The sequence below is a fragment of the Lissotriton vulgaris genome, chromosome 9 (assembly GCF_964263255.1).
Source record: "Lissotriton vulgaris chromosome 9, aLisVul1.2, whole genome shotgun sequence".
NCBI lineage: Eukaryota > Metazoa > Chordata > Amphibia > Caudata > Salamandridae > Lissotriton > Lissotriton vulgaris.
Genome location: NC_141697.1, coordinates 30,514,366 through 30,541,216, shown reverse-complemented (window position 1 = coordinate 30,541,216; position 26,851 = coordinate 30,514,366). Strand labels below are relative to the sequence as shown.

At 45.7% G+C, this 26,851-nt stretch overlaps 1 protein-coding gene across 3 annotated transcripts in view; it reads right to left on the bottom strand.

Annotated features, from left to right (window-relative positions):
- Window positions 1-26,851, bottom strand: part of STRN3 (striatin 3) — a 1,097,014-nt gene that overhangs the window by 346,524 nt on the left and 723,639 nt on the right. For all 3 annotated transcript variants that reach the window (XM_086936977.1, XM_086936979.1, XM_086936980.1), the window contains 2 exons: window positions 4,527-4,702; window positions 4,221-4,268 (listed from right to left, as the gene is read on the bottom strand). In XM_086936977.1, coding sequence (XP_086793103.1) covers window positions 4,221-4,268; window positions 4,527-4,702 — 224 coding nt within the window. The remainder of the gene's footprint in view (window positions 1-4,220; window positions 4,269-4,526; window positions 4,703-26,851) is intronic.

The window sequence follows — 26,851 nt, the reverse complement described above, 5'->3', positions numbered from 1 at the left end:
GGGTACACCTATGCCCTGAGTTACAGGGTCTGATAAGGTGGCCCAGTACCAATTGGAAATGCACCTAGGGTACATGGAATCCATTTTACAGAGAGAACAGTAGGCCTGGGGTCCTGATTGGCAGGGCCCCAGGTCGACTATGTCAAAAACCAGCTAAAACACAGGGCAAAAAGTTGGGGGCAACCATAGTCAGGAGGTACTTTCCTACAGTACACATTCTCTTCCCTACAGAGTCCATAGCCTTACTGTCTTTATCAGGGAGCACAGATGATGATGCTGCCCCTGTCTGATTTTTTCGTGCCGCAGACACAATAACAGAGTCCGGTGGAGGGTCAGCCCTCAAGAAGAAAGGGTCATTATCCGGAGCCTTATATTTCTTCGAGATTCTAGATGGAACAGCCCCCACCGCTGCAGGAGTAAGAATCTTGTGCAACGCAGGCTCCAGCAGTCCAGGCACTAGAGGAAGCAACAGTCTTGAGGAGGACTTTTGGTGCAGGGTTTCAAATATCACCGATGTCTTGGTGGTAGAGACGGGCATTTCAATATGGAGTTTAGCAGCCCCACGGCAGAGAACCTCATTAAAGGTCAGAACATCATCGATTGGTGATATTCTGCTTGGAGGAGACTATGAAAGAGTCGGAGAATAGGCCGGTCAGAACCAGTTCCAGGGGCCTACGCGTGGATGGAGACCTCTTCCTCTGTCTCTTCTCACCTGGTCTCGACGGCAAGGGGCATCTCGACGACGAGGGATGCTTCGAAGGCGAGGGATTTTTCGATGTCGACGGGTGTCTCGACAGCGATTTCGACGCCGACTCTGAGCACAGAGATACCTTGGATGAAGATCTGTCCCGCGAAGGAGACCGATGCCTTCTTTTTTCACCTCTTTCCTTACGCTCTTTAGGATGATTAGAGGGCTTTCAGGAATGATGCTCTTTTCGCCCACTCACTCTTTCTCCTCTATCATGAAGGGAATGCAGCTTGAACTTCTCCCTCTCTCTAAGGGCTCTCTTGGAAAACTTGCTGCAGTGGTAGCATTGGTCTGGCTTGTGGGATGAAGGCAAACAAGCAATACAGACCTAATGAGGGTCTGACTTGGCCTTCTTTTTACCACAGGCCGGTCACTTATTAAATAAGGCCGGCATTTTGACTGGAAAAAATAGGCAAAAGTCAGAAAAAATTGCTGAATTAGTCAGATAGAGGCCTAAGACGTTGATTGAAGTCAATTTTTTTTAGTTTCTACCAGAAAGAAGTGATAAAATATCACCAACTGGCGAGCTCAATGCTCCAGGATCCTCACAGAAGGAGCCGGAAAAAAGAACTGACCTAACTGTCACCTGTGGTGCATGATGGGAGCCTGGTGGTTCCTGGAGGTCTTAAAGGCATGGCGCCAATTTTTCAGTGGTTACTATGTAGCCTATCTAGGCTAAACCTGCCTCTATGATCCTGCCTGTTTTTACCTTTGAAAATAAAGGTTGTGTGTTTCAAAGAAACTCAGGGCAGTTTGCCTCTTTACATATATCATATATGGTGACTTAAATGGCTTTATATGCATATGTATATGCATATAATCTATATCTCTATATATATATATATATATATATATATATATATATATATATATATATATATATATATATATATATATATGTGTGTGTAGCTTGATGCATATTATTGTTGGCTATTGCTCCGGGATCCCGCACGTGGGCGGGACTATTCAGTGCTTATGAGTATTGAGGAGTATCCCCTGGAAGAGAACGTAATTACTTACCTGTTTTAAATTAAGACCCCAGTGCTGGACCTAAATGCCCAGTACTGGATTACTAAAGTAACAGGATCCTGCTTTAACTGCAACCTGAATTTTCTCCCATTGGATAACATTGCCAGATTTCCGTTGAAAAGTTTTTTAAGTGTGAACTTTTAAAATAGCTTTATATTCCATAAAAATCACTGCAATAACTAAAACGTTTTTACTAAACCGTTTTCAGCTTAGATCCCAGGACTGAATCTAGGATCCAGTCCTGGAACTACCAGATTAATCTACAAAGTAATAAGCTGTATTTATATAGGAAACCCCATTGAGCTCAATGCTAAATTGTGTTGCCTACTGCAACCCCTGAACTATTGTGTTTACAACGTTTTTTGCATTTCTGCAAAGTACTCATCTGAGACCTCTCATATTGAGAACAGTATATTTTGATACCTGTTGGTTCTAAAAATAAAACAACTATATCTTTGATATAAAAACAATTGGCCAGGAGTTCAGTCCTTGAGTGTGTGAAATCATTTGCTGACTGAGTATACAACAAATGCTTTACACTGTCCACTGGTACTGCCTTACTGCTCGACCAAGCTACCACTTTAGAGAGTAAGGTCACCCCTGGCTTTAACCTCTGTAATACCTCTGGGGTTTGTGGACTCTATACACAAACTGTACCTTATCTTGGACCAGTATATATAGAGCCACTTTCTCACAATATCTACCTTCTTTATCTATGCGCTCTAATCCACACTGCCGCTCCTCTTGCAAATGCAGAGTATGTAATATGGTATAGTTGCCCTCTCCATTTTTTCCGGAGCTTGCTGGCTTCTGCTGCGTTCTTCTGCGTGCATGTTTTGTAAAAATACTATCTGGGATTTAAGTCTACCCAGCTGGGCATACACATAGGGCAGTGTGTTAATAGATCCCATCCAACCTTACATTCCATGTTGTGAAGTTATATTTGTATGGTGCCGCCATTTGTGTCATGTTTACCATAGACAAGCGAGGGCCGCATGGAAGAAATGCCGCCAGTGGCAATGCATGGCGAGAGTGCGCACCTGCTAGGACTTAACATATGTAACAAACATCCTAATACAGAGGTCCAACCTCAGAAATGTGTTTGACCAAACATACGCCTTCAATGGCAATGGTTTTAAAACAGTACATGCATTAGCTGGGGGGGGGGGGGGGGGGGGGGGGGGGGAGGGGAGAGTGTGACTAGACCTGCCACGGTCATTTTGATTTCCTTGCCGGCTGTGCAGTTGTACCTCGGACAGGGGGAGGGCGCCCCCGGGTCCAGCACCAGCTCATCCACCCCATTTAAGGATATCTTTCTGTACTAGTAGAGACAGTCCATCCACACTATGTATCTGTAGTTGGCAGTGCCGCCTTTATTTGATTTGCAGTGTCATCGACATGCAATCCGGGAAGTGTGCGTGCCCAGTGTACACCATTAAGCACTGTTCAGGGGGGCCTGCACTGTTTAGTTCGGGTTAAGGCACGGTTATCATCCTAATATCTCTTGCGCTGTTTGCGGTGTTACTGATGGGAACAGCGCTAGGCTACAGTTTGTGAGTGTTGCCCCATCTGAAGATGTGTCCCCTCCGTTGGGATCTTCGGAGTTTCTCAGTTTAGCCGCCGCCTGGAGCGCCGTTAGTCTGCTCGCCATTTTCTGTTCCGGGGTGGGCAGCACCTCTTCTCCCAGCCGTGAGCGGCTCTTGTGACGTTGCTTATTTCTTGTACGGCGGGGGCCGTCGGCGGCCGCCTATATTCTTCCAGGTTTGCGAGGTCCGGAACCAAGGTCTCGATACAGGACTATGCTTGCCTCAGCACCGTCAAAGAAATAGCGGTCAAGTTCGTGTATATTCTTGAGACGGGCCGGGAATAGTAAAGTATTTTTCAAGTTGAGTTGCTGTAGGTGTTTAACTCCCATGTATGATGCCCTTTGACGTTTTACTTGTATGGTGTAGTCCGGGAATAGAGGTAAAGGTAAAAAAAATAGAGAAATTGTAGTATTCTCATAGTATGGGTGCATTTTCTCGAATCTTCCCGGAGCAGCATGTCTCTGTCCTTGTTATGTTAAATCTTGGCCACTATCTGTCTCGGCGGCGCTTACGGGGTAAGGCTCCCAGTCGGAACCCTGTCTGCCCTTTCGACGCTGAACATACCAGTGAGACCCTCTGTGGCCACCGCGGTGCGCAACAATTTTCGATAAATTGCGTGGGGTTATTTCCTTCACTATTCTCAGAGATGCCTATTATTCCTACATTGCTTCTTTGTGTGCGCATTTCTGCATCACCCAACCGGCTTTGCAGTTCGTCCACTTGATGTTGGGAGCTTAGTTCCAGAATGTTCAAAAGCATTAACTAGTCAAGCGCTAAGGCAATAATTTCACACAACCTGGAAAAAACACTTGCACGATTCAGCTATGTTCAAGGTCGGTTAAAATTAAAACACTTACATATGAGCTCTGAATGTGTAGATTGGCTCCACATCTAAAGAGGCACTCCTAGAAAAAAAGCACAGGGTAATAATGTCAATGGCAAGAAAAGTACAGCTTAATAAAAATTAGTCAGGTTTTGTATTTTCCTTAATCACTTTCATTTTTAAAAAGCATGTGTTCGACAAACAAATAGATAAATTGGTGCTGTGATTTTTATAAAAACTTTCATATTAAACATGCTGAGTGAGATAAAATTGTGATGGTTCCAGACCTATAATTAGGCCGCTATATTAGTGACTTTGCTCTCAGCAAGGCAATACTTGCTTTTTGGCAGGAACAGTTTTCTGCAGGTTCCACAGCTTTAACGTATGGTCCTCAGAGGCTGTGACCAGCACAGGCTCTACAGGGTGAAACGCCAATGCTCTAACGCCATCAAAATGGCTCCGAAGCGTGTATTTTGGATTCCAAGTCTTACGAAATGCATCTTTATTGGCAGGCAACTAAAATACAAGAAAATGGGATTAGCACATCTTTTGCGAGATTTCCAATAAAGTATGACAATTTATCAGACTGGTCGAAATCTTCAAATACAGTTAGGTTTCAATAAAGTTCAATCATTTTTCTAATCTTCTATATTTAACATTGATCCCTATCTGACAGTTAATTTTCGGGAAAGTGCTCCAACATATGTCTTTACTAACAATGCCGTACCATAAAAACCAGAAGCTGCCCCCTTAGAAAAGAAACTTTTATTTTAAGGCAATTGCAGTCATTCTTGCTCTCTCGCCTTCACAAGTTGTTGGGAATGATGGCACCATGAACAGAAAAAGAGTTAAAACTTGGTATCGCTTGAAAACAAAATGTTGCTACATCACAAATCAATGAAGCCCTCTGGACAGAAGTAAGCGAGGACAAAACTTCCCCTTTTAATCAATACTTATTTGAATCCCTCTCAACTACACGTACAACAGATCTATGGAATAAAAACCTCCCGTACCAATCATTTAAACAAGCAATAAAGTTTCAAAAATGAATTCTTCTCCACTTGACAAAAATACCTTTCGCTTACGTTCGCACGCATGGATGGTGATAAGCAAATATAAGTCCCTTGTACCAGCGCCATATCTAAGCGAAACATTCTCTATGAATGTAAAAAAGCAATTAATGGCATTACGTTTTGGAAAATTACCATCTTGACAGACCAGCCAGCCTGGGTGCATACAGGTCCTAAATCATGCCGGCTATGCAATTTCTACAAAGAAGATTTCATCCACGTAATTTGCACATGCAAGGAACTGTATAAAGAACGAGTCATCCTTTTAAAAACAAGTTTTAATGAATGAGGTATTAGGTCTTGTAGAGCTGCAATAACGTTGTGTCTAAATGCTTCAGATCCCCCACTGAATGGAAGACTGATTAAGTTCCTCCAAGCATTTACAAAGCGGTGTCAAAAGGTGTAGAAACGTGGCAAAGGAGGAAAATGGCATTTTAGAAGTATTAGAAGAAATGAAATGTGGCAAAGGAGGAAAATGGACAATCCCAGTGCACTGAATTTGAACAATGACATTTTAGAAGAAACAAAATGAATGTATTGTTTAATTCTCTTTTCTTTTAACCTGTTTTGCACAACAATGGTCTTTTTTGTCTGTGTCTATTCTGGGTTTATATTGTTATGGTTTTAATTAACTAAACAATAAACATTAAAATAAAAAAAATAAAAGTCACCAAATATAGCAGCCCTGTTGGAACATTAATTCAGAAATCTGGGGCTGGACCCCAACATATGCATAATAAGGTTATGGCTTCCTGTGTGTTTTGAAGAATGAATTCATTGAAGTGAAATGACAATGAAGTTAACTGTTCCATTGCAAACACAAAGAGATAATGGACGGAGCGCTGAAACTTTTCAGACACACATCCCCACTCAAAGATCTGGGTTGAAACCATCATCATTCTTTAGCTCACTTCCCATCTCAGCTTAGACCCAGCCATATGCAAATCAGTCTTGACCCTGTGCCTCATGGGAACAGTCCAGCCCGAACTGCCAAGCCAGGTCTTCCCTGAACCAGAAACATGCATCCTGGGACCGGTTTCTGCGTAACACCCGTCATCAGCCAGCCTAGCTTGAATCCAGTGGCAAAATGAGCAATGGACCCATGTCTGGGCATACCCTGCCAACTTATGGCAAACAAAGCAAACAGGGAGATAATAGACGGATCGCTGAAACATTTCAGACACTCACCCCATGATGGATTAAACCAGATCCTTGTGACTGGGGGTGAATGTTTGCATTGTCCAGCATTCCCTCCATCAATTGTTTCTTTTGCATATGTCGCCCTAAGTGGGAAGGGTATGCCCAGACGTGGGTCCTGTGCTCACTACACCACTGGATTCATGCTAGACTGGCTGATGAAGGGCGATGACCAGAAACAGGTCCCGTGATGCTTCTTTCCAGTCCAGGGAGGACCTGGCTTCACAGTTCGGGCTGGACTGTTCCCACAAGGATCAGGGTCAAGACTGATTTGCATATGGCTGGGTCTAAACTGGGGTGCCTGATCTCTTTGAGATCAACGTTCATTTGTTGAGAATGTTGCTCACTACACCGTAGGACAATATGTAGACCGAGGGAGGAGACACAGCTTTGTCTAGTTTTTTTTATCTTCAAAGGAAAAATATGACATTTTGAATCTGTCTGTTCACTGCTGCTGTGCTTTGTGTCCCAGCCAGAACATTGCGAGTGTTGCGTGTTTAAAATCTAAAGAAAATACATTTTAAGCCGATTTCCCTTTAACTATTGTTTCCACTGTAATGCCAGTCGCCGCTGGTCTAGACAACAGCCTACCATATCTGGTCGGGCAGTTATAATATATCAAACATCAGCTGAATCTAGTGTTGCACCAGCTAATAAATTCAAATCAGATCTAATACCTCAAATTGTATTAGCGGCAATTCCCCATTCCATACTCAACAGCAACGCTATGTTCTTTGGGAGTTCCTGTCTATACTATCTTTGGGTTATTTGCTCAGATAGGTCTGGTTAAAAATAATAAATTAAAATTCATAATCCTGCCTGCACTCTAATCAGAAGAGCGGCAAGACACTATGTCTTCTCTGAATATCTCAGAATTCCATCCCGTCCTGAATATACTCCAAGAATTATCTTCCCTCAACTACCAGTTGGCTGCCATTTGTGAATGATTATAACTTCCAGTCTATGGGTCGACTGACCAACTGCACTTATAATAAAGACCCTTCAGTATAACAGAATGTACAGGAAGGACCACCCCTCAATGAACAACTGAATCATAACAATGTCTTGATTCTGCTATTTAGACTAATTTCCGCTTACTTAGGGTCTGCTCGTAGGTCCTTCACTGTCCGCCTGGTTGTTTTTGCTGCAGCTTACATTTGCTCAGATTACAATACACATTAAGAAATGCTGTGTTATCCCCTTATTGATAGACATTTAACACACATTCCGGGCGCTCTTATCGGCGCTGCCCCCGCACTTGTGCTGACGCTGCCTAATAGGTTCTATCACATTAGGCGCACACAGGCGTCTCAACACCGAATGCGCATGAGCCTTCGGCTCGAGTACTTCACTACGCGCATGCTTTCTCGTATCCACCCTCGAGAAATGCGGTAGGACTACTGCGCATGCGCGTTCTGATACTGTCTTACGGGCATGCGCCATGGATCAGAACGACAGCAACACGCATGCGTAGTCTGGTTTAAAACTCCGCGATTTTCCTACTCAACAGCGAGCCGGCATTGGTTAATGAATTAATCACCCAATCAGCACGAGTATAAGAATCGCTCCCCTGCCTTCCTCGGTACCTCCAAGATTGCTTCGCAGATTGCCCAGAGGTACTGACGGATAGGTAAGTTTAGAGCTAGAGTACCTGTAGGGTATTTGTAATTGGGTTATTGTTGGGTAACTCTCAGCCAGTAAAACTTAGCGCTGACCCATTTGTATTACTCTGGACTTGTAACTGTTGGTGAAGGAGTTTAACATCAATATTACTATGGCTATTTAGAGAACATAGCCTTCTCATTCTTAACAACAATGTTATTGAAACTACCACCACTAGTAATATCTATCAGGTGCCCTTTTAGTTATCTAAATCACATAAGTCCTCACTGGGTGCCCATTCTCTGGCCCCCCTGGTGCAATTCACCCTCAGCTATAACCATATAACAAGTGAAGGTCAGAGTTGTGACTAAACCCACAGGAGGGCGAGCAGGGCCGGCCACCGGAGCAATGCGGCATGTTGACATATAGAATAGAGGCTTTATAGTGAGTTTTTTTATCAGGGGCATGCAAGCAAGTACATCTAATCACTTGGTGTTCCCCCATGATTTCTTTTCCCACTAGAGCGGGGCCTCACAAACATAGCAATCGCCGGGCGAGGTGAGGCTTACCCCCACATGAAGCTGGCACGTTATGGCTTAAGGGACTGGTCGTGTACAATATTTACACGATAAAGTGACAGATTAAACCTCCCTGTTTTTTGAGCATTTTTGAGCTCAAGAGAACTTGCCGGCAAGCTGAGAGGATGTGGAGGAAATCCTTCGACCCCACATTAAAATCATTGTACTTCACCCAGCTTAAAATCTATCACAGAGCTATCTGTCAAGCCCGGGCGACATATTATGCCTCAGAGTTTTCTAACAGCCCTAACCCATCTAAATTAATATTCAAGGTGCTCAAAGATCTGATGGGTAAACGGGCCACCTCGCTAGAAATCTGCACGGACTCCCACTGTGAACGCTTGGCATCCTTTTTCGTGGAGAAGGTGCAGGTAATCTACCGAGGGTTCATGCCATCTGTGCCCGGTGACGAGCCCAAGGCTGTAAGAGCTCTGGACTGTGAACTTTTGTCCTCCCTACCTGCTTTGTCGGCTGAGGCGTTTAATACTCTGAGCCTCAAAATTAAATCTGGTTCTCCTCTAGACCCTCTGAAGCCAGAGCTTATTACTATTCTCCCGCCCCTATGCCGTGAGCCTATATTGGACCTGATCAATCTCTCACTAGCTGAGGGCGTGGTTCCTGCCTCCTGGAAGCAAGCAGTGGTCAGCCCCATTTTGAAGAAGCCTAGTCTCGACCCTCTGTTACCTGAGAATTACCGCCCCATCTCCCTCCTGCCCTGGACCGCCAAGGTCACTGAGGCACACGTGAACTCCATCTTGTCTGCTCACCTCTCTCGCAATAATATTCTTGACGAGAGCCAGAGTGGTTTTCGCGCACAACACAGCACCGAAACTGCGCTGCTCTTTATGAGCGAACATCTGCGTTCGGTGCTGGATGCGGGGCAGACAGCGGCGCTCATCTTGTTAGACCTGAGCGCCGCATTTGACACGGTGTCTCATGACATTTTGTTGCGGAGGCTGGAGGAAGTGGGACTTGAGGGGAAAGCTCTTCAATGGTTCCGCTCTTTCCTCTCGGACCGGTTTTTTAAAGTAGCTATCCCACCTGGTCAGTCCTCTTTCCACCCTTTGGGACTAGGAGTACCTCAGGGATCTGCGTTGAGCCCCACTTTGTTCAACTTGTATGTGAAACCGCTGGCTGCTGTCGTCAGACAAAGCGGCTTAACCATGACATCGTATGCCGACGACACGCAGCTGGCGGTGACACTCAGTGGGGACCCTGAGGTGACTGCCCCCAGGTTTCGCGCAGGGCTTTTAGCCGTGGCGAATTGGATGCGTATTAACTGTTTACAGTTAAACGCCAAGAAAACCGAAGTCCTGATCTTAGGAAAGCAAGCTGAATTGTGGGGTGACCAATGGTGGCCTCCTGAATTGGGGGTGACTCCCATCCCAGTTGCCGAAGTGAAGAACCTGGGGGTCTGGCTTGATTCCAATCTCTCTTTTACCAGCCATACTAAGAAGATCGCAGCTACCTGCTATGGTATTCTGCGAGGACTGAGACCAGTCCTCAAATTCTTCGACCCCCCTACTCGGCAACTGGTGGTCCAAGCCTCTATTCTCTCTCGGCTAGACTACGGGAGTGCTCTGCTGCTTGGTGTTAATCAGGCCGAGGCCACCAGACTGCAGAGGGTGCAGAATGCCGCTGCGCGGGCCATTGTGGGCCTCCCGAGACGGTGCTCTGTATCTGCAGTTCTGACCTCCCTTCACTGGCTGCCGGTCGGACAGAGAATCAAATTCAAGGCACTCTGTCTGACATTCAAGATCCTGAAATTTTCGTCACCTCCTGCCCTGACGGGTCTTGTTTCCCCGTATGTCCCCAGGCGGTCTCTCAGGTCGGAATCTCTTCATCTAGCAAGCACGCCTAGATTCAGACTGAGTAGGATGGGAGGTCGTTCATTTCGTGTCATGGCGGCTGGATTATGGAACTCCCTTCCTGTCCATATCCGTGCCCTTAACAGCCTGACTCTCTTTAGACGTGCGATCAAAACCCATTTGTTCACCTCTGTTGACTGATCTCCTCTCTTTTCAGCGGCGATTTGTTGTGTTGTGGTACTTGATCAGGCGCCAGGACGCCCCTTCGCTGGGGCAGCTGTGCGCCGAATAAAAGTTATTAACATAACATAACATAACATTGTATACAGTTCACTTCCTCAAAGTGAGTAACACCATCCTTGACTAAATATTTCTTTTTTCACAGGGATGAAGAATTAACTCTGGAAACCACGCACATATGAGACATATGTCGGGTAGGGTGGTGAATAACCACTGATCCATTTTCTTCGTATACATTTGTTATTGATTTTTTAATATAATCTGAGACATTTGCAGTAGCACACAATATCCTTTTAGGTCCTGAAGAAAGCTGGGTTAGTAACCTTCTCGGCTGAAACATGTCGACCTCACCTATATCCAAATGATAGTGTAAAATTTTCAAACTATCAGGCGGTTTTTAATCCATGGCAGTTGGACAATCTCCAATAAACATATTGTTTGTCCTTCTAGTTATTTTTAACACACGTTCACTCTACACTTGCACTGCACTCCACCAGTCCTTACACCTTGGATAAACTCAGAGGCTGAGTCATCTAGAGAGTAAGAGGCCCAGTACCTATGTACATGTAGTCCGTGTATTATCTTGGCTACATGTGACCCTTCTCTCTCGGTTTTCCAAATGACGAAGCTCCGCCAAATGGGTGGGCTGATGGAAACCTTACTCTAGCCTGTGACGGGACAAGTGATGTATAACTGGTGAACTGTATTTGCTCTAACATAGGCTTTTTCTGTCACACTTTTTCAGACCGTTGTTCTTCCTTTAGTTGGTAAGGAAACGGCAGAGCCCCAACAAAACACCGGAGCCAACTGCGTCCACAGATGCCTGAAAGTGCCAAGGAACAACCTTAGGCAGCCATACAGAAGCTCCAGGAGAGAACCACGTCAGTCTGTGGGACTCAACCGAGGATACTTTCCAACATAGCAGGAAGCATGTAACAGGAGGAGATGCAGCATAACGCTCAGAAAAAATCCCCAAGGGGGCTGATAATAGCAAGAGAGCTCCATAGGAGTCTCCGCAACTTACTGACAAGGAACAGCAGCTACAGAATAGCAAACCAATACCCCACATAGGGTATGTTACATCCCTATAAAAGCAAGGAACACCTCTTGAGACAAGCTCATAAGCAGAGGTCTAAAAGAAACAAACACCTGGCCCTGCTGCACCAAAGTAAAAGAAAAAAAACCCTGGTTGAACAGCCATACAATCTAACTGGGAAAAACCTCTTGAATTTTGAGAATCAAAAGGAGAGAGAGGAACTAGAGTAGATATTTCGAGGATATGTATTAATCAAGAGGAGCTAGCTACCTTGGTAGTGTATATGTTGTATGTGTTTGGGAAAAAAAAACATTTGGTTTTCATGAAAGCCCTCACCCACCAACCTAGTTTGTGGCATGCTTCATCATCGGGCCCCACCCGAGGCACCGAGTGTGCCTCAGGTGTGCTACGACGCCTGATTTCAGCAGAGCAGTTTGGATGTCAGAAGCATATTTGTAAAAGATTTTGACACAAACCAAGAATAGCGACATGCATACACACTTTTTGCGGCATGTTTTTTAGCCTTTAACTAGACATCAGCTACCTCCATCCTTAAAGAGTGCGTCTCTTTATGCTCAATCTTCATGTATGCAGCAGCAGCAGCTGCAGAGGATTGGGATTAGAATGATTTTGCTATGAAAGTAGAGTCCCAACGGAGCAGCATACCAAATGGTCCATGTTAAATTTGAGGCAATGATTAGAAGGTTGAGCTTGATCCTATTGACTTCTCTATAGGACTTTTGACAGAAGTGAATTAGGAGGGAAGTGTAAAGCAGACCCTACAACCAATCTAATATCAAGTTAAACCCCAGCGAACCATTAGAAGGGTGCACATAACTATGGATACTTCGTTTTCAAGGCCTTGGCTCCAGAATGGAGTTGAGTGGCTCTCGAGAAGTCGGAAGTGCCAATCCTCCTTGGGGAGTGGACGAAGGGTTGCAACTCTGACCACAATATCTCAAACATAGTCAGAAGGCCTCTATTGGAGCAGGTTTAGGAGACAGAATATCCAGTTTCACCTTTTTGAGAAATGTAATCGTCAAACTCTGAATGCTCTCAGAAGCTGGATCATTTACTCAAGGAAGAGGGCATCTTCTTTCTTTAATGTCTTTGTACCTTTACAACGGAGATCCCTTCATGCACCTGCTAAATTCGGGTGACTAACGGGAGAGGAGTTGGCCTAGCGGTTATGGCGGTCTACTTTGAATCTGGGGAACCAGGTTCGAGTCTCGGCAATGACGCTGAACATCCTGTGATTCTGGGCAAATCACAATCTTTCCGTGCCTAACAAAAATGAATGCGTCCTCATGTAGCGCAACTGGTGCACGTGTAAAGCGCTCTGATACCCAATACCTTCGGGTCAAGTTCACGCTATATAAAACAACGTAAAAAACAAACAAAAAACATGAAGGATGGGACAGTGAACGCTTTGGGACCTATTGGCATGCCAGAGCCAAAAGAATGATTTTCTGATGTCATGGGGAGCAGCAGTCAGAGGTCAAGGGGTCGTGGTCAGATGTAGGACACTGCATACAGATGTCAAGGTGATCCAATTAAGACATTTTCTTGCAGGAACTTCAGAGTGTACACAAAAAGGTTTTAAAAGGAGGCATTTAACTTAAGCAGAGTGAAAATACAGAGGTCTTTCATCTGTACAGCACAGGCAGAGCTTTGAACTCGGGTTGACGAGGCAAGGAAAAACAGACACTGATGATGTGCCAATGGGTGCTACACATAACATGGCATCTTCACATCTCAGGTGGATGAAGCTGAAGCTGTATAGTGGTATACAGGAAGAGCTACTGTTTGGGGGAAAAGTTTATTAATTCAGTCTGGTGCATGGGGGATATTAGTTTCCATAAGATGAGTATCCTGCAGTTAGAAGTATCCAACCAGAAAAGTCACATACCTAGGGGACCAAACTTTAGGAACAGGATCCCCCATACGAAATATACCTAAGGAGATGTATGAAGCCAGAGGAAGGTGTTGAAAAAAACGTTTTAAAGTGTAGAAAATGGGTTACTGAGCAGCACTCAGAAAAGGACTCCCAACCATACAACATGATAGAATATCAGGTGTCCTCTGGGAAGTAGCTGTTCAGTGCGCTCTTACCTTTGTGGCTGTATTTCAGGTCCTTTCTAATGAGCTGAGTGGGTTTCCATAGGGAAACTTCCATTATGTCTACGTGTATTTGAATTTATTGCTAATGTATAATCACTGTGAGAACCCCATCTCGATTATTAGAAATTATTCTAACGTGAATTGATGAATGAGAAAGTACTAAAGAACCAAATAATCCTTTCGTGGTATCTGAACTGGCAGCTAAGGTGAAAGGCTTTCTTTGGAACAACATATGTGCTTCCTTCAGGAAATACGTAAAAAGATTCCTTAATGAGATCTTTTGAATCTTAATACAGAGTGCTGAAAAGTACCTTTTAGCAAATCGAAGTCGAATTTCGAGGCCCTCACCAACCTGTCTACACATTTACCCAACTCTATTTCAGTCACTAGAACAATTAGAACTGTGGTTGTCCAATGGGACATTTACAACTATTTTGAAGGTCCAAATTCAAGGAAGATGTTCAGAATCAGGCAGGTCCTTAGGCTCAGACCTTTTAAATCTTCTCAGATGCAACACTGGATCTGCAAACCTTTGCAATAGCTCCAGCATGCCACCCCATGGCCATCTGCCTACTTTACAAGCCTGTCCCACGCCTCGGACTTGATGGCACGGAGCTGCATATACACTCTACACATGCATACCAGTATAAATTGCCTGTTAGTTTTTCCCATGCCTTCAGACGCAGAACATGACTGATAGGGCATTATTTGTGCTGGCAGTGTGCAACAATTCGCTTTGTTAATGTGAAAAGCGTATTCCACAGAACAGAAAGGAAGGCGGTGAAGTCTGTGTTATATTAAGAGTATCCATCAGAAATGGTTTTACTGAAAGAAAGTAAAATTCTTCTGACGGAGTGGTCTTACACCAGTAAGTCATGCAAAACCAAATAGGAAAAGATGTTATCTGCAGATATGAGAATCGATACAGTAGTGACTGGTAAAAGCATGGACAGGCGTCCACATGACTGGCAGATGTCTAGGACTGGCAACCCTAGAGCTAGGGCTGTAATAGCAGCTATTGTTCTGGTAGAATGAGTTCTAAGGCACTCTGGAGGATACTTTATAGCCAGAACAAAACTAGCTATGATGCAGAGGGCAATCCATCACGAAAATGTATGCTTTTTGACCACCTTTCCTTAATTTACACCAGCAAAACCAATAATTAATTGATAGTCAATGTGGTACTCTTTGATCCTATTAGCATAGCAGATGAGTATACTGAGGGTCTAATCAACTAAACCTCTACTTTCCTTCATATGGAAGCAGAAGGGAAATTAATGCAGGGAGCATGATGGATTGTTCCACATAGAAAGGTCATACTAATTTTGGAAGAAATGATTCACAGTTCCTTGGTATTTCAGCTTGCCGATGCTAAAGATCATCAAGACGAAAAAACGGCGTGAGAAAGTGCTATCTTTATTGCCTTGGTATGCTCCCACTTTTTTATGAACTGCTGATGTGCTTTGAGTGTGCTCTGGGTCCCTGCCAATCAGGTACCCAGGGCCTGTGTTCCTTCCCTAAAAAGAAAAGCTATGCTGAAACAAAATACCCAATTGGCATCCCTGGCCACCCGTCAGCCCCTAGTAAATGGTACCCTAGGTACCCAGGGCATAGTGACCAGAGAAGACCCCTGAGGGCTGCAGCACTTATTGTGCCACCCTCAGGGGCCCCGTACTCTGACACCCACACACTGCCTTTACAGGCTTAATGTCTAAGTAACAGAACTAAACAGAGAGTCGACATGGCACACATCCCTGTGTGCCATGCCCACAGACCCCACTGCCCTGGCATACTTCAGTCACCCCTCTAGCTGGGTGCCCTATGCCAGAGGTGAGGTCACAGGTGCATGAGCCTTGTGCCCCTACAGTACCCAGGGCCATTCCTGGGCACTGTAAGTGCAGTGATGCCATTTAAGAGTATATGGTGCTGGGAGGTTGTCATTACGAACTCCACAGCACCATAATGCCTACACTGAAGAATGAAAGCATAAAAGGGAAGGTGCACACAATCAAAGTCCAAAGGAAGTATAGTGTATTTTGTATCTTCTTCTTTATTTAACAGTTTTCAAAAACAGGCACAGCCAACGCGTTTCGTTCCATTAGCCTTGTGGAACTTCGTCAGGGCGGAATAATTTAATTTTCGAGTTTTTGTCAATCTGTTTAAACAACCACTGTGGATCAGGCAGCAACTAGCACTGGGATTTCAAGGCATATAACCTTCTTATATGCAGCGATGTTATTTGAACTGGAAACGAGTGGGAAGGCCCAGTGGGTATTCAAATGCTGAATCGAGCAGAGTTCAGAAATTTGGAAGCTCAAGTATGGCGATTGTTCAAGGTGGTGTGGGCGTCTGTCAGGGAGTCTAATTTTCGCAAGGAAAGTTCCTTTATTCTATTTCTCAATGTCCAACTCCGGTACAGGCGTAAATTGAGGCCGTGGAGGTCCGTAGAACGCGGTGGTCGTAGTAATGACCACCGAGCACCTGTGGTCGGGTGCTTGGATTTAGTATGTAGTCTCGTGGCGGCGTCCCGGACGCCGCCACGAGACTACATACATACAAACATACATACAAACCACCTTGAACAATCGCCATACTTGAGCTTCCAAATTTCTGAACTCTGCTCGATTCAGCATTTGAATACCCACTGGGCCTTCCCACTCGTTTCCAGTTCAAATAACATCGCTGCATATAAGAAGGTTATATGCCTTGAAATCCCAGTGCTAGTTGCTGCCTGATCCACAGTGGTTGTTTAAACAGATTGACAAAAACTCGAAAATTAAATTATTCCGCCCTGACGAAGTTCCACAAGGCTAATGGAACGAAACGCGTTGGCTGTGCCTGTTTTTGAAAACTGTTAAATAAAGAAGAAGATACAAAATACACTATACTTCCTTTGGACTTTGATTGTGTGCACCTTCCCTTTTATGCTTTCGTATCCTTGACCTGAACACCTATTGGCAGCAGGTGTAGGAAGAAGTTTGCACCACCCAAAATTTAGGAACATAGAACCAGTAGTGCTTGACCTAGGTCTGCTGCCGTGACCCTTTTGCAATTCTACACTGAAGAATGACAAGTTTGTTACCAAACTTCTCAGCACATTAAACCCGCCTGATGCCAGTGTGGGATTTAATGTAAGATGCACAAGAGGGCATCTTAGAGATGCCCTCCAAAACCCGAACCTACAATCCACTTCTGGGCTGAGTGGCTGCAGAGGCTGTCACACAGCAGACATGTTGCTGGACCCCTGGGTGGAGAGCCCCCCGCTCTCCGGGGGCTGCAACAATGCACATCCTGGGCGAGGTGCTAGGTCTCCTCCCCCAGGATGGACAGGGGGAAGCTTCAAAGGCATACAGCCTCGGAGAGCTTCTCCAGACCATTTGCTGTACCCAGCAACTGCCCCCCACCCTTTCTACCCCCACTCTGGTGGGAAGACTGGCGGGAAAAACTACGTCAGGAAGGAGGGTGTGCCAAACTTTGCCAACTCCTACCCCCAGGTGGAGGAGGCGAGGTGAAGCAAGACACCGGGCTACGGCCATCCTGTAGATGGGGAGCCCTGCCCAATCCCAGCTAGGCTCCTGCCCCCTCCCACAGGAGAGGAGCAGGCTAAGGGGTGTCCTCACCCCAGGACAGGGACCCATTGGTCCCTGCCCTTGCCCTACCTGTAACGCCCCTAAATTTAGTATTTAGGGGCTCCCTAAACCTTCCTTCCTAAGATCCCGATATCAAAAAGAAGAAAGAAGATCAAGAAGAAGAAGACCCGCCGCGCAGCTGCTAACAGGACAGCAACAACTGACTTGGCCCAAGCCCTTGCCGCCTGTTGATCCTGGAACCTGCGCCTGCCTAATCCTGGCGACCTCCGCGGACAATGTCTCTAATAAAAGAGAGGGATCCCAGCAACCAAAGGGGTAGGGTTCCTAAAAGACTGTTAGTCAAATAAAGTGTCCCCTTTGGGTAACCTTATGTATCAGACACTCAAATTACAAACTCAAAACAACATATATAATTAACTAGATTCATACAGTCCAGCAAGAGCAAAGATGATCACAATTTATTTCAACAGCCATTAAAAAACCTAATACAGTACATTAGTTATATATTTCTAACCAATACAATAAAATAATCACATTAAAAATTCAGACATGGTGGGAACAAAATATAGAAAATGTTTCCAATTAAAAGGGAGAAAGGACACAATAGTTGGACAAAAGAAACTTACCTCATTACCCATGAATATCTAAGAGATTAATCGAACCAACGCGACCTACAAGGGGCGTTTGAATGAGTAAAATCTAGGAGGACGTTCATTGTCCCCAATAAGACTTTTCGTTATATGTGGGAAAATATATTTTAATCCTGAGAAAGGTGCTGGCTTTAAATGAAGTTGCCAAAACCGAAACGCGTCGATGCTTTGTTAGAATTGTGACAAATACAGTTATTGGACAAAACAACTTCTCCATCTAAGATATCTATATGATTTGGAGCTTGTTTTCAATTATGTCCAACTATTGTGTCCTTTCTCACTTTTAATTAGAAACATTTTCTATATTTTGTTCCCACCATGTCTGAATTTTTAATGTGATTATTTTATTGTATTGGTTAGAAATATATAACTAATGTACTGTATTGTTTTTTTAATGGCTGTTGAAATAAATTGTATACATTTTCAATTTTAATCACCTGCATCATCTTTGCTCTTGCTGGACTGTATGAATCTAGTTAATTATGTACGTTGTTTTGAGTTTGTAATTAGAGTGTCTGATACATAAGGTTACCCAAACGGGACACTTTATTTGACTAACAGACCTCCGCGGACATTAACCTTGGGACACCCAGAGTACCTGCCTGCCTTGACCCTCTAGAAGCTTGGGACTCCCATCAGCAGAGGCTCTGCTGCAACAACCCACCTGGTGCCCACCAGGAAGCTCCGGACCAGCCCACTCTGCACCAGCCGGGCCGGGCCAACCCGAACCACGACCACTAGGACGTCCCCCCGGCGACTGGGACCCGAAGTCCAGTGCCCAAAGACCCTCCTCAACGAACCAGCAGATGCCTGCAGACTCAGAACCATGGGTCCCCCCAACCGCGACCAGCCGAGGGTAAGCTTTTCCGACACCCAAAGACACCCCTGCACCTGGCGCCCTACCGCCCCCTGTGCCTCCCTTTGGGGTACCTACCAGTGCTCCAAGATCCCAACCTACCTCTCGAAGTGCTGGTCACCCCTGGAGAGTCTCCGTCCACGAGCCTGCAGCCTTTGTTCCCTTTTCAAGATCCTCATTGAATAACATTGAGCGCCCGACGGCTCAAAAGCACCCTGCACCCAGCCGCCCGAGTGCCGCTGGCTGTGACCTCTATGTCCTAGCCACCTTCCCCCTTGCCCTGAGCAAGTGACCAGGAGCTCAGCTCCCAGAACCCCGTGGCCTGCTAGCCAGCAGCCACCAACCGAAGGCCCCCTTTCCCGCATTGGATATCATTGGGCCTACCTACCTCTGCACCCGGCCGCCCCTGTTCCGCTGGGATGGATCTAACTGTACTTACCTGACCCTGGGGGACCCCTGAGTCTATGCCCAGAACCTTAGCGTCAAATACCAAGTACTCACCTGGAAACTGGTAATTCACTTACCTGCCATTGGATAACAGACTCATTTTGACTCGAAAAAAGTGTGAAGTTTTGAAAACTGAAAATATTCCTATAAAATCAGCCAAAGTTCGAATTCCGAAGTACTCACCTGGGTTCAGGGGAGAAGCCAGTACTGTACCTTTCAGCCCAGTACTGAACCGCCAAAGTAATCCCTAGCGGGGTTACTAGTAATTTGTATTTTCTCCATAGGAACCGATTGTCTGCTTTTCTATGAAATTTCTTCTAAGTGTCTACTTTTGAAAACTGCAAATATTCTTTAAAAAACATACGAAATACTGAAACGCAATTACCTACCTGTTTTGAGTTAAGACCCCAGAGCTGGCCCTAGGAGACCAGTGCTGGGTTACAAAAGTAACGTGATCGTACTTTACCTGCAACCTGAATTTCCTCCCGTTGAATAACATTGTGAGATTTACATTGAAAAGTGTGAACTTTTAAAACCGCTTTATATTCATGAAAACTCAGCCCAGTAACTTAAACGTTTTTGCTCATCTGGTTTCAGCTTAGACCACAGGACTGAATCTTAGACCTAGTCCTGGAACTCCCAAAGTAATCGATAAAGTAATCAACTCTACTTACATGAAGAAAACCCATTGAGCTCAATGCTAAAGTGTGTTTCAGGACTGTGTTGCTTACTATCAATACTGTAATCATTGTGTGCACAACCTTTATTGCCCCTTGGCAAAGTATTTACATGAGAGTACTCATAACCAGAAAAGTATATTTTTATAACTGTTGGTTCTAAAAATAAAACAACTATATCTGTGGATATAAAAACAATTGGCCTGGAGTTCAGTCCTTGAGTGTGTGAAACCTTTTGCTGATTGAGTGTGTACAAGAACAATAGTTACTTACCTGTAATCTGTGGTTCTCCAGTATTGGTGTCTTTCATAGATTCACATGCCTGAATCATTCCCCGTCGTCGGAGTGGGAGTCCCACGGTATATAAAAAAGCAATAATATGCCTGTAATAACCAAAAAACCTTGGTAATAACCAACCAGGAAGTAAAGTAGACTTAGCTTACAGGAGCAAAAGCTCCCACACTCATGACTATCCTAGTCATTATGTTAGACCAAACTGCAGCCAATCAGGCGTCAGCACCTACCAGAATTTCTACCCAGAGGCTCAGGCTCTCAGATTTTCTACCGCACGTCGTGTGAAGGGAGTCTCCCTGAGCTCTGCTCAGTTTCTTCTAACTTTGGTTGGTTTGTTAACCTTCAAAGATTGTCTACTTCTAAATCCCTTTTTAGGGCTTGTGATTTCTGTGGAAAGCTGAGGCTGTTCAAGGAGTATCCTCACAAAAAATGCATCTACTGTCTGTATCCTGATCATGAGGCGAAGGAATGTAAAATCTGTAGAACCTTCCCTCAAAAGACCCTCAGGGACAGAGAAGGTCGTCTGCTCCTGTGGCTTCAGAGGATTAAGGACAAGGATAACCCTGTTTCAGAGGTAGGGAGCATTGCCTCAGGGTCTTCTGTCTCCTCTAAGAAGGGAAAATCTGAGGTTGAATTGGCTTCTCCTAGGGCTAAAACAGTGAAAAAGGCCCAATTCTCTCAGGATTCTGGGTTGCCTTCTACATCCAAGAAGGTGTCTCCACCTGTGGTATCTGCGCCCTCAGGAAAATCTGAAAAGTTTGCAATTTCCAAAGCACCTGCCCATAAGGTTTCACCTCAGGCCTTGGCAGACTCAGGAGCAGCCTCATCGTCGCCATCTCGTCATGTGGTCACTTCTTCCACTTCAACAGTGACTTTTTCTTCACCAAAACCATCTATGGTGATGTCTTCAGCCTCCTCACCGTCGACGATGGTGTACGTCCAGGTGAGACCCATCCCGTCGACGAAAATTGTCCCGTCGATCGTCGACGCTCCACCGTCGACCGGAATCCTGATGGTACCGTCGACGACCTCTTCGACGACGACTCAGGCGTCGACGGCTCTCTTACCGTCAACGAAGAAGGCCTTTCCGTCGACGACATCCCCGTCGACGAAGCTACTGTCGACGTCGTCATCGTCGACGAAGTTACCGTCGACGACGAAATTACCGTCGACGACGAAATTACCGTCGACGACGCCTTCGACGACGAAGTTACCGTCGACGAAGAAGACGGATACGTCGACGACCTCCTCGTCGACGAAGAGATTGGAATCCGTCGACGACCTCCTCGTCGACGAAACTGGCAATACTGTCGACGTCGACAAAGAGAAAAACATCATCGTCGACGAGTTCATCGACGACGACGACGCAACCGTCGACGGGCGCGCCGTCGACGACGGATCTGAAGGAAACAGGCTTGTCATCAACTTCAGTGGCTCCATCTACACCCCCACTATCGACCTGTACAGCAATGCAGGTGTGGTCGGCAGGAGCATCCACAATACCGTTGCCATCACCAGCTACCACTGCTTCACTCCTACAGAAGCGTGGGTCATCCTCCACAGCTTTGTCTCCTTTACAGCTGCCAGATCAGTTGTTGGACTCTGAAGAGGAAGAATCCTACGAGGATGAGACATTTCGGGCGGCCAGGAGCCCTTCGGACTTGCTTATAAAAGTTCAAGATCTGGATCAAGAGGAGGAAGAAATTTCCCAGGAACACGCCCATCGAGAGACTGGGTCTACACCTGGCATGCAAATGCCTGTGGATTTGTTCCAAAATCTCCAGTACATGTTAAGCGATTATTATCGCAGGTTTCCACCTTCAGAATCGGGCGATTCTCATGTATCTACGCCGAGGCCAAGAGCATCTATTACAACTTTAGGGCATCAAGAATCAGTTTCTTTAGGGGCAGCGGAAGATGCACGCTCTGCACCTCCCTCTTCTCCAATACAATCCCATCAGGCAGAGGGTGAAAATTCGTCTGAGGACGAACGAGAGGACGGCGAATTAGACGACAAGTCAGTATCGTCAGAGTGGGACGACTATCAGGCACAAACTCCTTCTCCAGCAGCCCAGCCTGCTGCGGAATCTCCTCCGGTAGACATTGCCAGCTTCCATAAGATTATGGATAGAGCCACAAAGAGATTCCTCATATCCATGGAGGCTAAACAGGAGGAATGCTTCCTTTATGATTTTAAGGACTTGCCACAAAAACAATCTTGGTCTATTCCAATAATTGATTTTATATGGAAAGAAGGTTTAAAGATCATGAAGACGCCAAATTCTCTACCCGCAGTGCTACCTAGGGTAGATAAAAAATATAGAACACCCAGATCATCACCGGCATGCCTGGTGGGTCAGGCTAAGACGGAGTCCGTAGTCACCCAGGTAGCAAAAAGAAGAGCCAAGAATCAGTCTACACAAATCACTACTCCCCCTGATAAAGACAGATGTCTTGACTCAATAGGGAAGAAGGTGTCTACTATTGCGGCAACCACAGTCCGAGCTGCAAATTCACTGGCAATGCTTGGCAGGTATGATAGGCAAATGTGGTCCGACATATCACCCTATATCGACAAGCTTGCAGAACCGGATCGAACTGAAGCAAAAAAGATCCTGCTAGAGGGAGAGAGCGTCTCCTCTGAGATAATTGATGCTGCAGTGGACGTGGCAGCAACAGGTTTTAGGCATCTAGCAGGAGCAGCTGTACTCCGAAGGCAAGGCTGGGTTAAAGGCTACGTCATTTCGTTTAGAAGTCCAGACAAAGATCGTGGACATGGCCTATGATGGAGAGTTCCTCTTTGGCCAACATGTGGACGAGGCATTACAATCAATAAAGAAAGACACAGAGACGGAACGGTCGCTGGGCTCTCTCCAGTTTCGAAAGTCTTCCTTTCGTGACGCAAGAGGAAGAGGCAACTACTCGAACAGAGGAGGTTCTAATCAGCAACGCTCCTACAGTAACAACCAAGGGAATCAGAGGTACCAGCCATACTGTCAGCAAACATATGGCCAAAGGAGAAATAATTACTCTCAACCAAGAGGAAAGACCTCTTATCGAGGGAGAGACAACAAGAGTAAGTGAGAAACACATCCTGCCACCACTTTGTCCCAGCCTGAAACAAATTGGAGGAAGAATATCCCGATATTACTCAAATTTGTCCTAAATTACCACGGACAGATGGGTTCTGGACGTAGTTTCCAGAGGTCACATTCTCGAATTCGTCAAAGCCCCTCCAAATTCTCCCCCAAAAGGTCCACCTCCAGCTCATCTCAAGAAACTGTTTTCCCAAATACACTCAATGATTCTTAAAGGAGCAATAGAAAGGGTACCTCAACATCAAAGGGGAACAGGATTTTATTCAAGATTTTTCCTAATCCGCAAGAAGTCGGGGGAATGGCGCCCCATCCTCGACCTGCGTGCCCTCAACAAGTACCTCAGGAAATTATCTTTCCGAATGTTAACACTTCAAGAAATCCTCCAGTTTCTCTCAGTAGGGGATCACATGGCAACACTCGACTTTCAAGACGCATACTTCCATTTGCCCATTTTTCCAAGACACCGGAAGTTCTTGCGGTTCAGAGTGGCTGGCAGAGACTTCCAGTTCAAAGTGCTTCCCTTTGGACTACGTTCGGCCCCCAGAGTGTTCACAAAGATGTTAGCCCCAGTGGCCGCACTCCTAAGACTAGAGGGAGTTCAAATTTATCCATATTTGGACGACTGCCTTATCAAGGCCAGTTCCATCGGCTTGGCAAGGACGCACATTCAAAGATGTCTATCACTATTCCAGAGCCTGGGTTTTTCAATAAATTTCAAAAAATCTCACCTAACTCCATCACAGAGGAAGTCGTTCTTAGGAGCCACACTGGACACAAGACTCGCCCAAGTGTTCATATCAAAAGAAAGACAAGTGAAGATTCGCAAGATGTCCACATCACTGCTAGAAAGAAAGTGTGTTTCTGTTCGCAAGTTCAAGTCTTTCCTCAGGATGATCTCATCCTGTATTCCGCTCACCCCCAACTGTCGCCTGCGAATGAGACCTTTACAAGAGGAACTCAGTCGTCAGTGGGTGCAAGTAACAGGCTCGTTCGAGGACGTCATCAACATAACTCCTCGTACGAAAAACTCCATCCAGTGGTGGGGGCAAGATGTGAACCTGCAGGAGGGATGCGCTTTCCTGTCAGAAGGACCCAGATTCATTGTGACCACGGATGCTTCTCTGGAGGGCTGGGGCGCCCATCTCCAAGGGATGACAGTCAGTGGCAAATGGGACATTCACCAGAAGAAATGGCACACAAACCTGCTGGAACTAAGAGCCATTTTTCTAGCCATGAAATCCTTTCAGGCGACCTTGGAGGGCTCTACAGTGTTGATACGAACGGACAACACTACCAGCATGCATTACCTGAACAAGCAGGGAGGCACAAGATCGGCCCGGTTGTCCCGTCAGGCTCAGGAGATCTAGAATTGGGCCCTGAATTACAACATCAATCTGTCGGCGGTCCATGTCCCCGGGATTGCCAATGTCCTAGCGGATTCACTCAGCAGGACCGCAGGAAGCAATCACGAATGGGAACTGCATCAGCCATCCCTGGATCAGATATTCCGAGAGTGGGGTCATCCCGACCTGGATTTGTTTGCGACAGCCCTGAACCGGAAATGCCAACGCTTTGCAAGCTGGGTTCCCCACAAGGACTCGTGCGGAGATGCCCTTTCGATGAATTGGTATCAAATATTTGCTTACGCTTTTCCGTCAATTCCGCTAATTCCCAAGATCATCAGGAAAATGAGGAGTCAACCATGTCGTCTAATCCGGATTGCTCCAAGGTGGCCCCGACAATATTGGTTCACCGAGCTTCTCCTCCTCTCGGAGTGCGAACCAATACAACTGCCTCGAATACCGAATCTGCTCACAGTTCAGCAGGGCAGGGTGTACCATCCGGACCCAGATTCGCTGAAATTGTCAGCTTGGCTCCTCAGCACAATGAGTTCGCCCACTTAGACATTCGTCGCGATTGTCAGGAGGTATTGGCTAACGCCAGAGCACCGTCAACCATCAAGACTTATAAACTCAAGTGGAAACGTTTCTGTGCCTGGTGCCAGACTGTCGATCTGCACCCCTTTCATGCTACACCAGAGCAATTATTACCCTTCTTCCTACATCTGGCTAGATCGGGTTTTGCGCATTCTACCCTGAAAGTATTTCTGGCAGCCATTTCCCGATTCCGTCAGGACGGATCGAACTCTTTGTATTCATCAAGAATAATCCAGCAATTTTTCAAGGGTTTGTTTCGCATGTTTCCTCCAATCCGTCGGCCACCTCCTGTTTGGAATTTGAATGTAGTGCTCTCCCAACTCATGCGTCACTCCTTTGAGCCGATACATAAGGTTGACCTTAAGTTTATCACTTGGAAGGTCTCCGTGTTATTGGCTTTAACATCTGCCAGGAGGGTCAGTGACATTCAGGCTTTCACATCTAAATCGCCTTTTTTGCAATTTACGTCTGATTCGGTGGTACTCCGAAATGGTTCTTTTCCCTCCCGGCACTAAAAGTCATCGTGATGGCAATGGTGCTCTCGCGCCTTGATTATGGTAACATAATCTACAATGGCGCGCCGGCCTACGCCATCCACCGCCTACAACTAGTGCAGAATCAGGCTGCTCGCCTGATCTATGGCCTGCCCAAATTTCACCGCGCTACCCCTTTGCTACAGGCATTACACTGGTTGCCTGTAAGAGAGCGAGCTTTATTCAAACTTGGCTGCCTCACCTATCAGGCCAGGATGGGTACCGCTCCTGAGTTTATATGCTCAGCCATCAAGCCCTACCTGCCGGGTAGAGAACTCCGTTCCTCCCATATGGCACTCCTGGTCACCCCCCGTTTCAAAAAGAAGAAAGCTGGTAGAGCAAAATTTGCGGTCCTTGCCCCAGCTTTCTGGAACTCTCTCCCTGTGCGACTTCGCACTTTACCTTCCTACATAGAGTTCCGAAAAAACCTCAAAACTTTTCTTTTTTCCCTAGCTTTCGCAACCTAGCATCTCTTCTGTTGCTACTGCTGGTCGTAACCTGGAAAGCGCCATGAAACCGCTCGGTAAAAGTGCGCTCAAATGTTTTTAAATTAAATTTTAAATTAAATTTAAAAAAAAATTAAAATTAAAATTAAATTAAATTTAAATTACTCCGTACCAATCCAAGGTACATGCCTAAAGTCCCATCAGACTTTCATTTAAATGAGCCGGTAGTCCTCAAGACATTTTTTCCAAATCCACAAACACCGGCTGATGCAGCATTGCACTCTTTGGACATTAAGAGGTGCCTAAAATTTTATCTATCAAAGACATCAACTTTACGCAAGACAGATCAGTTGTTTGTGGCCTACGGCAGACTGCGCCAGGGCTGTGCAGTGTCCAAACAGACTATTGCTAGATGGGTCTCGTCAACAATTGGACTCTGTCATCAACAAGCAGGAAGACCTTTACAGGCCTTACCAAGAGCGCAT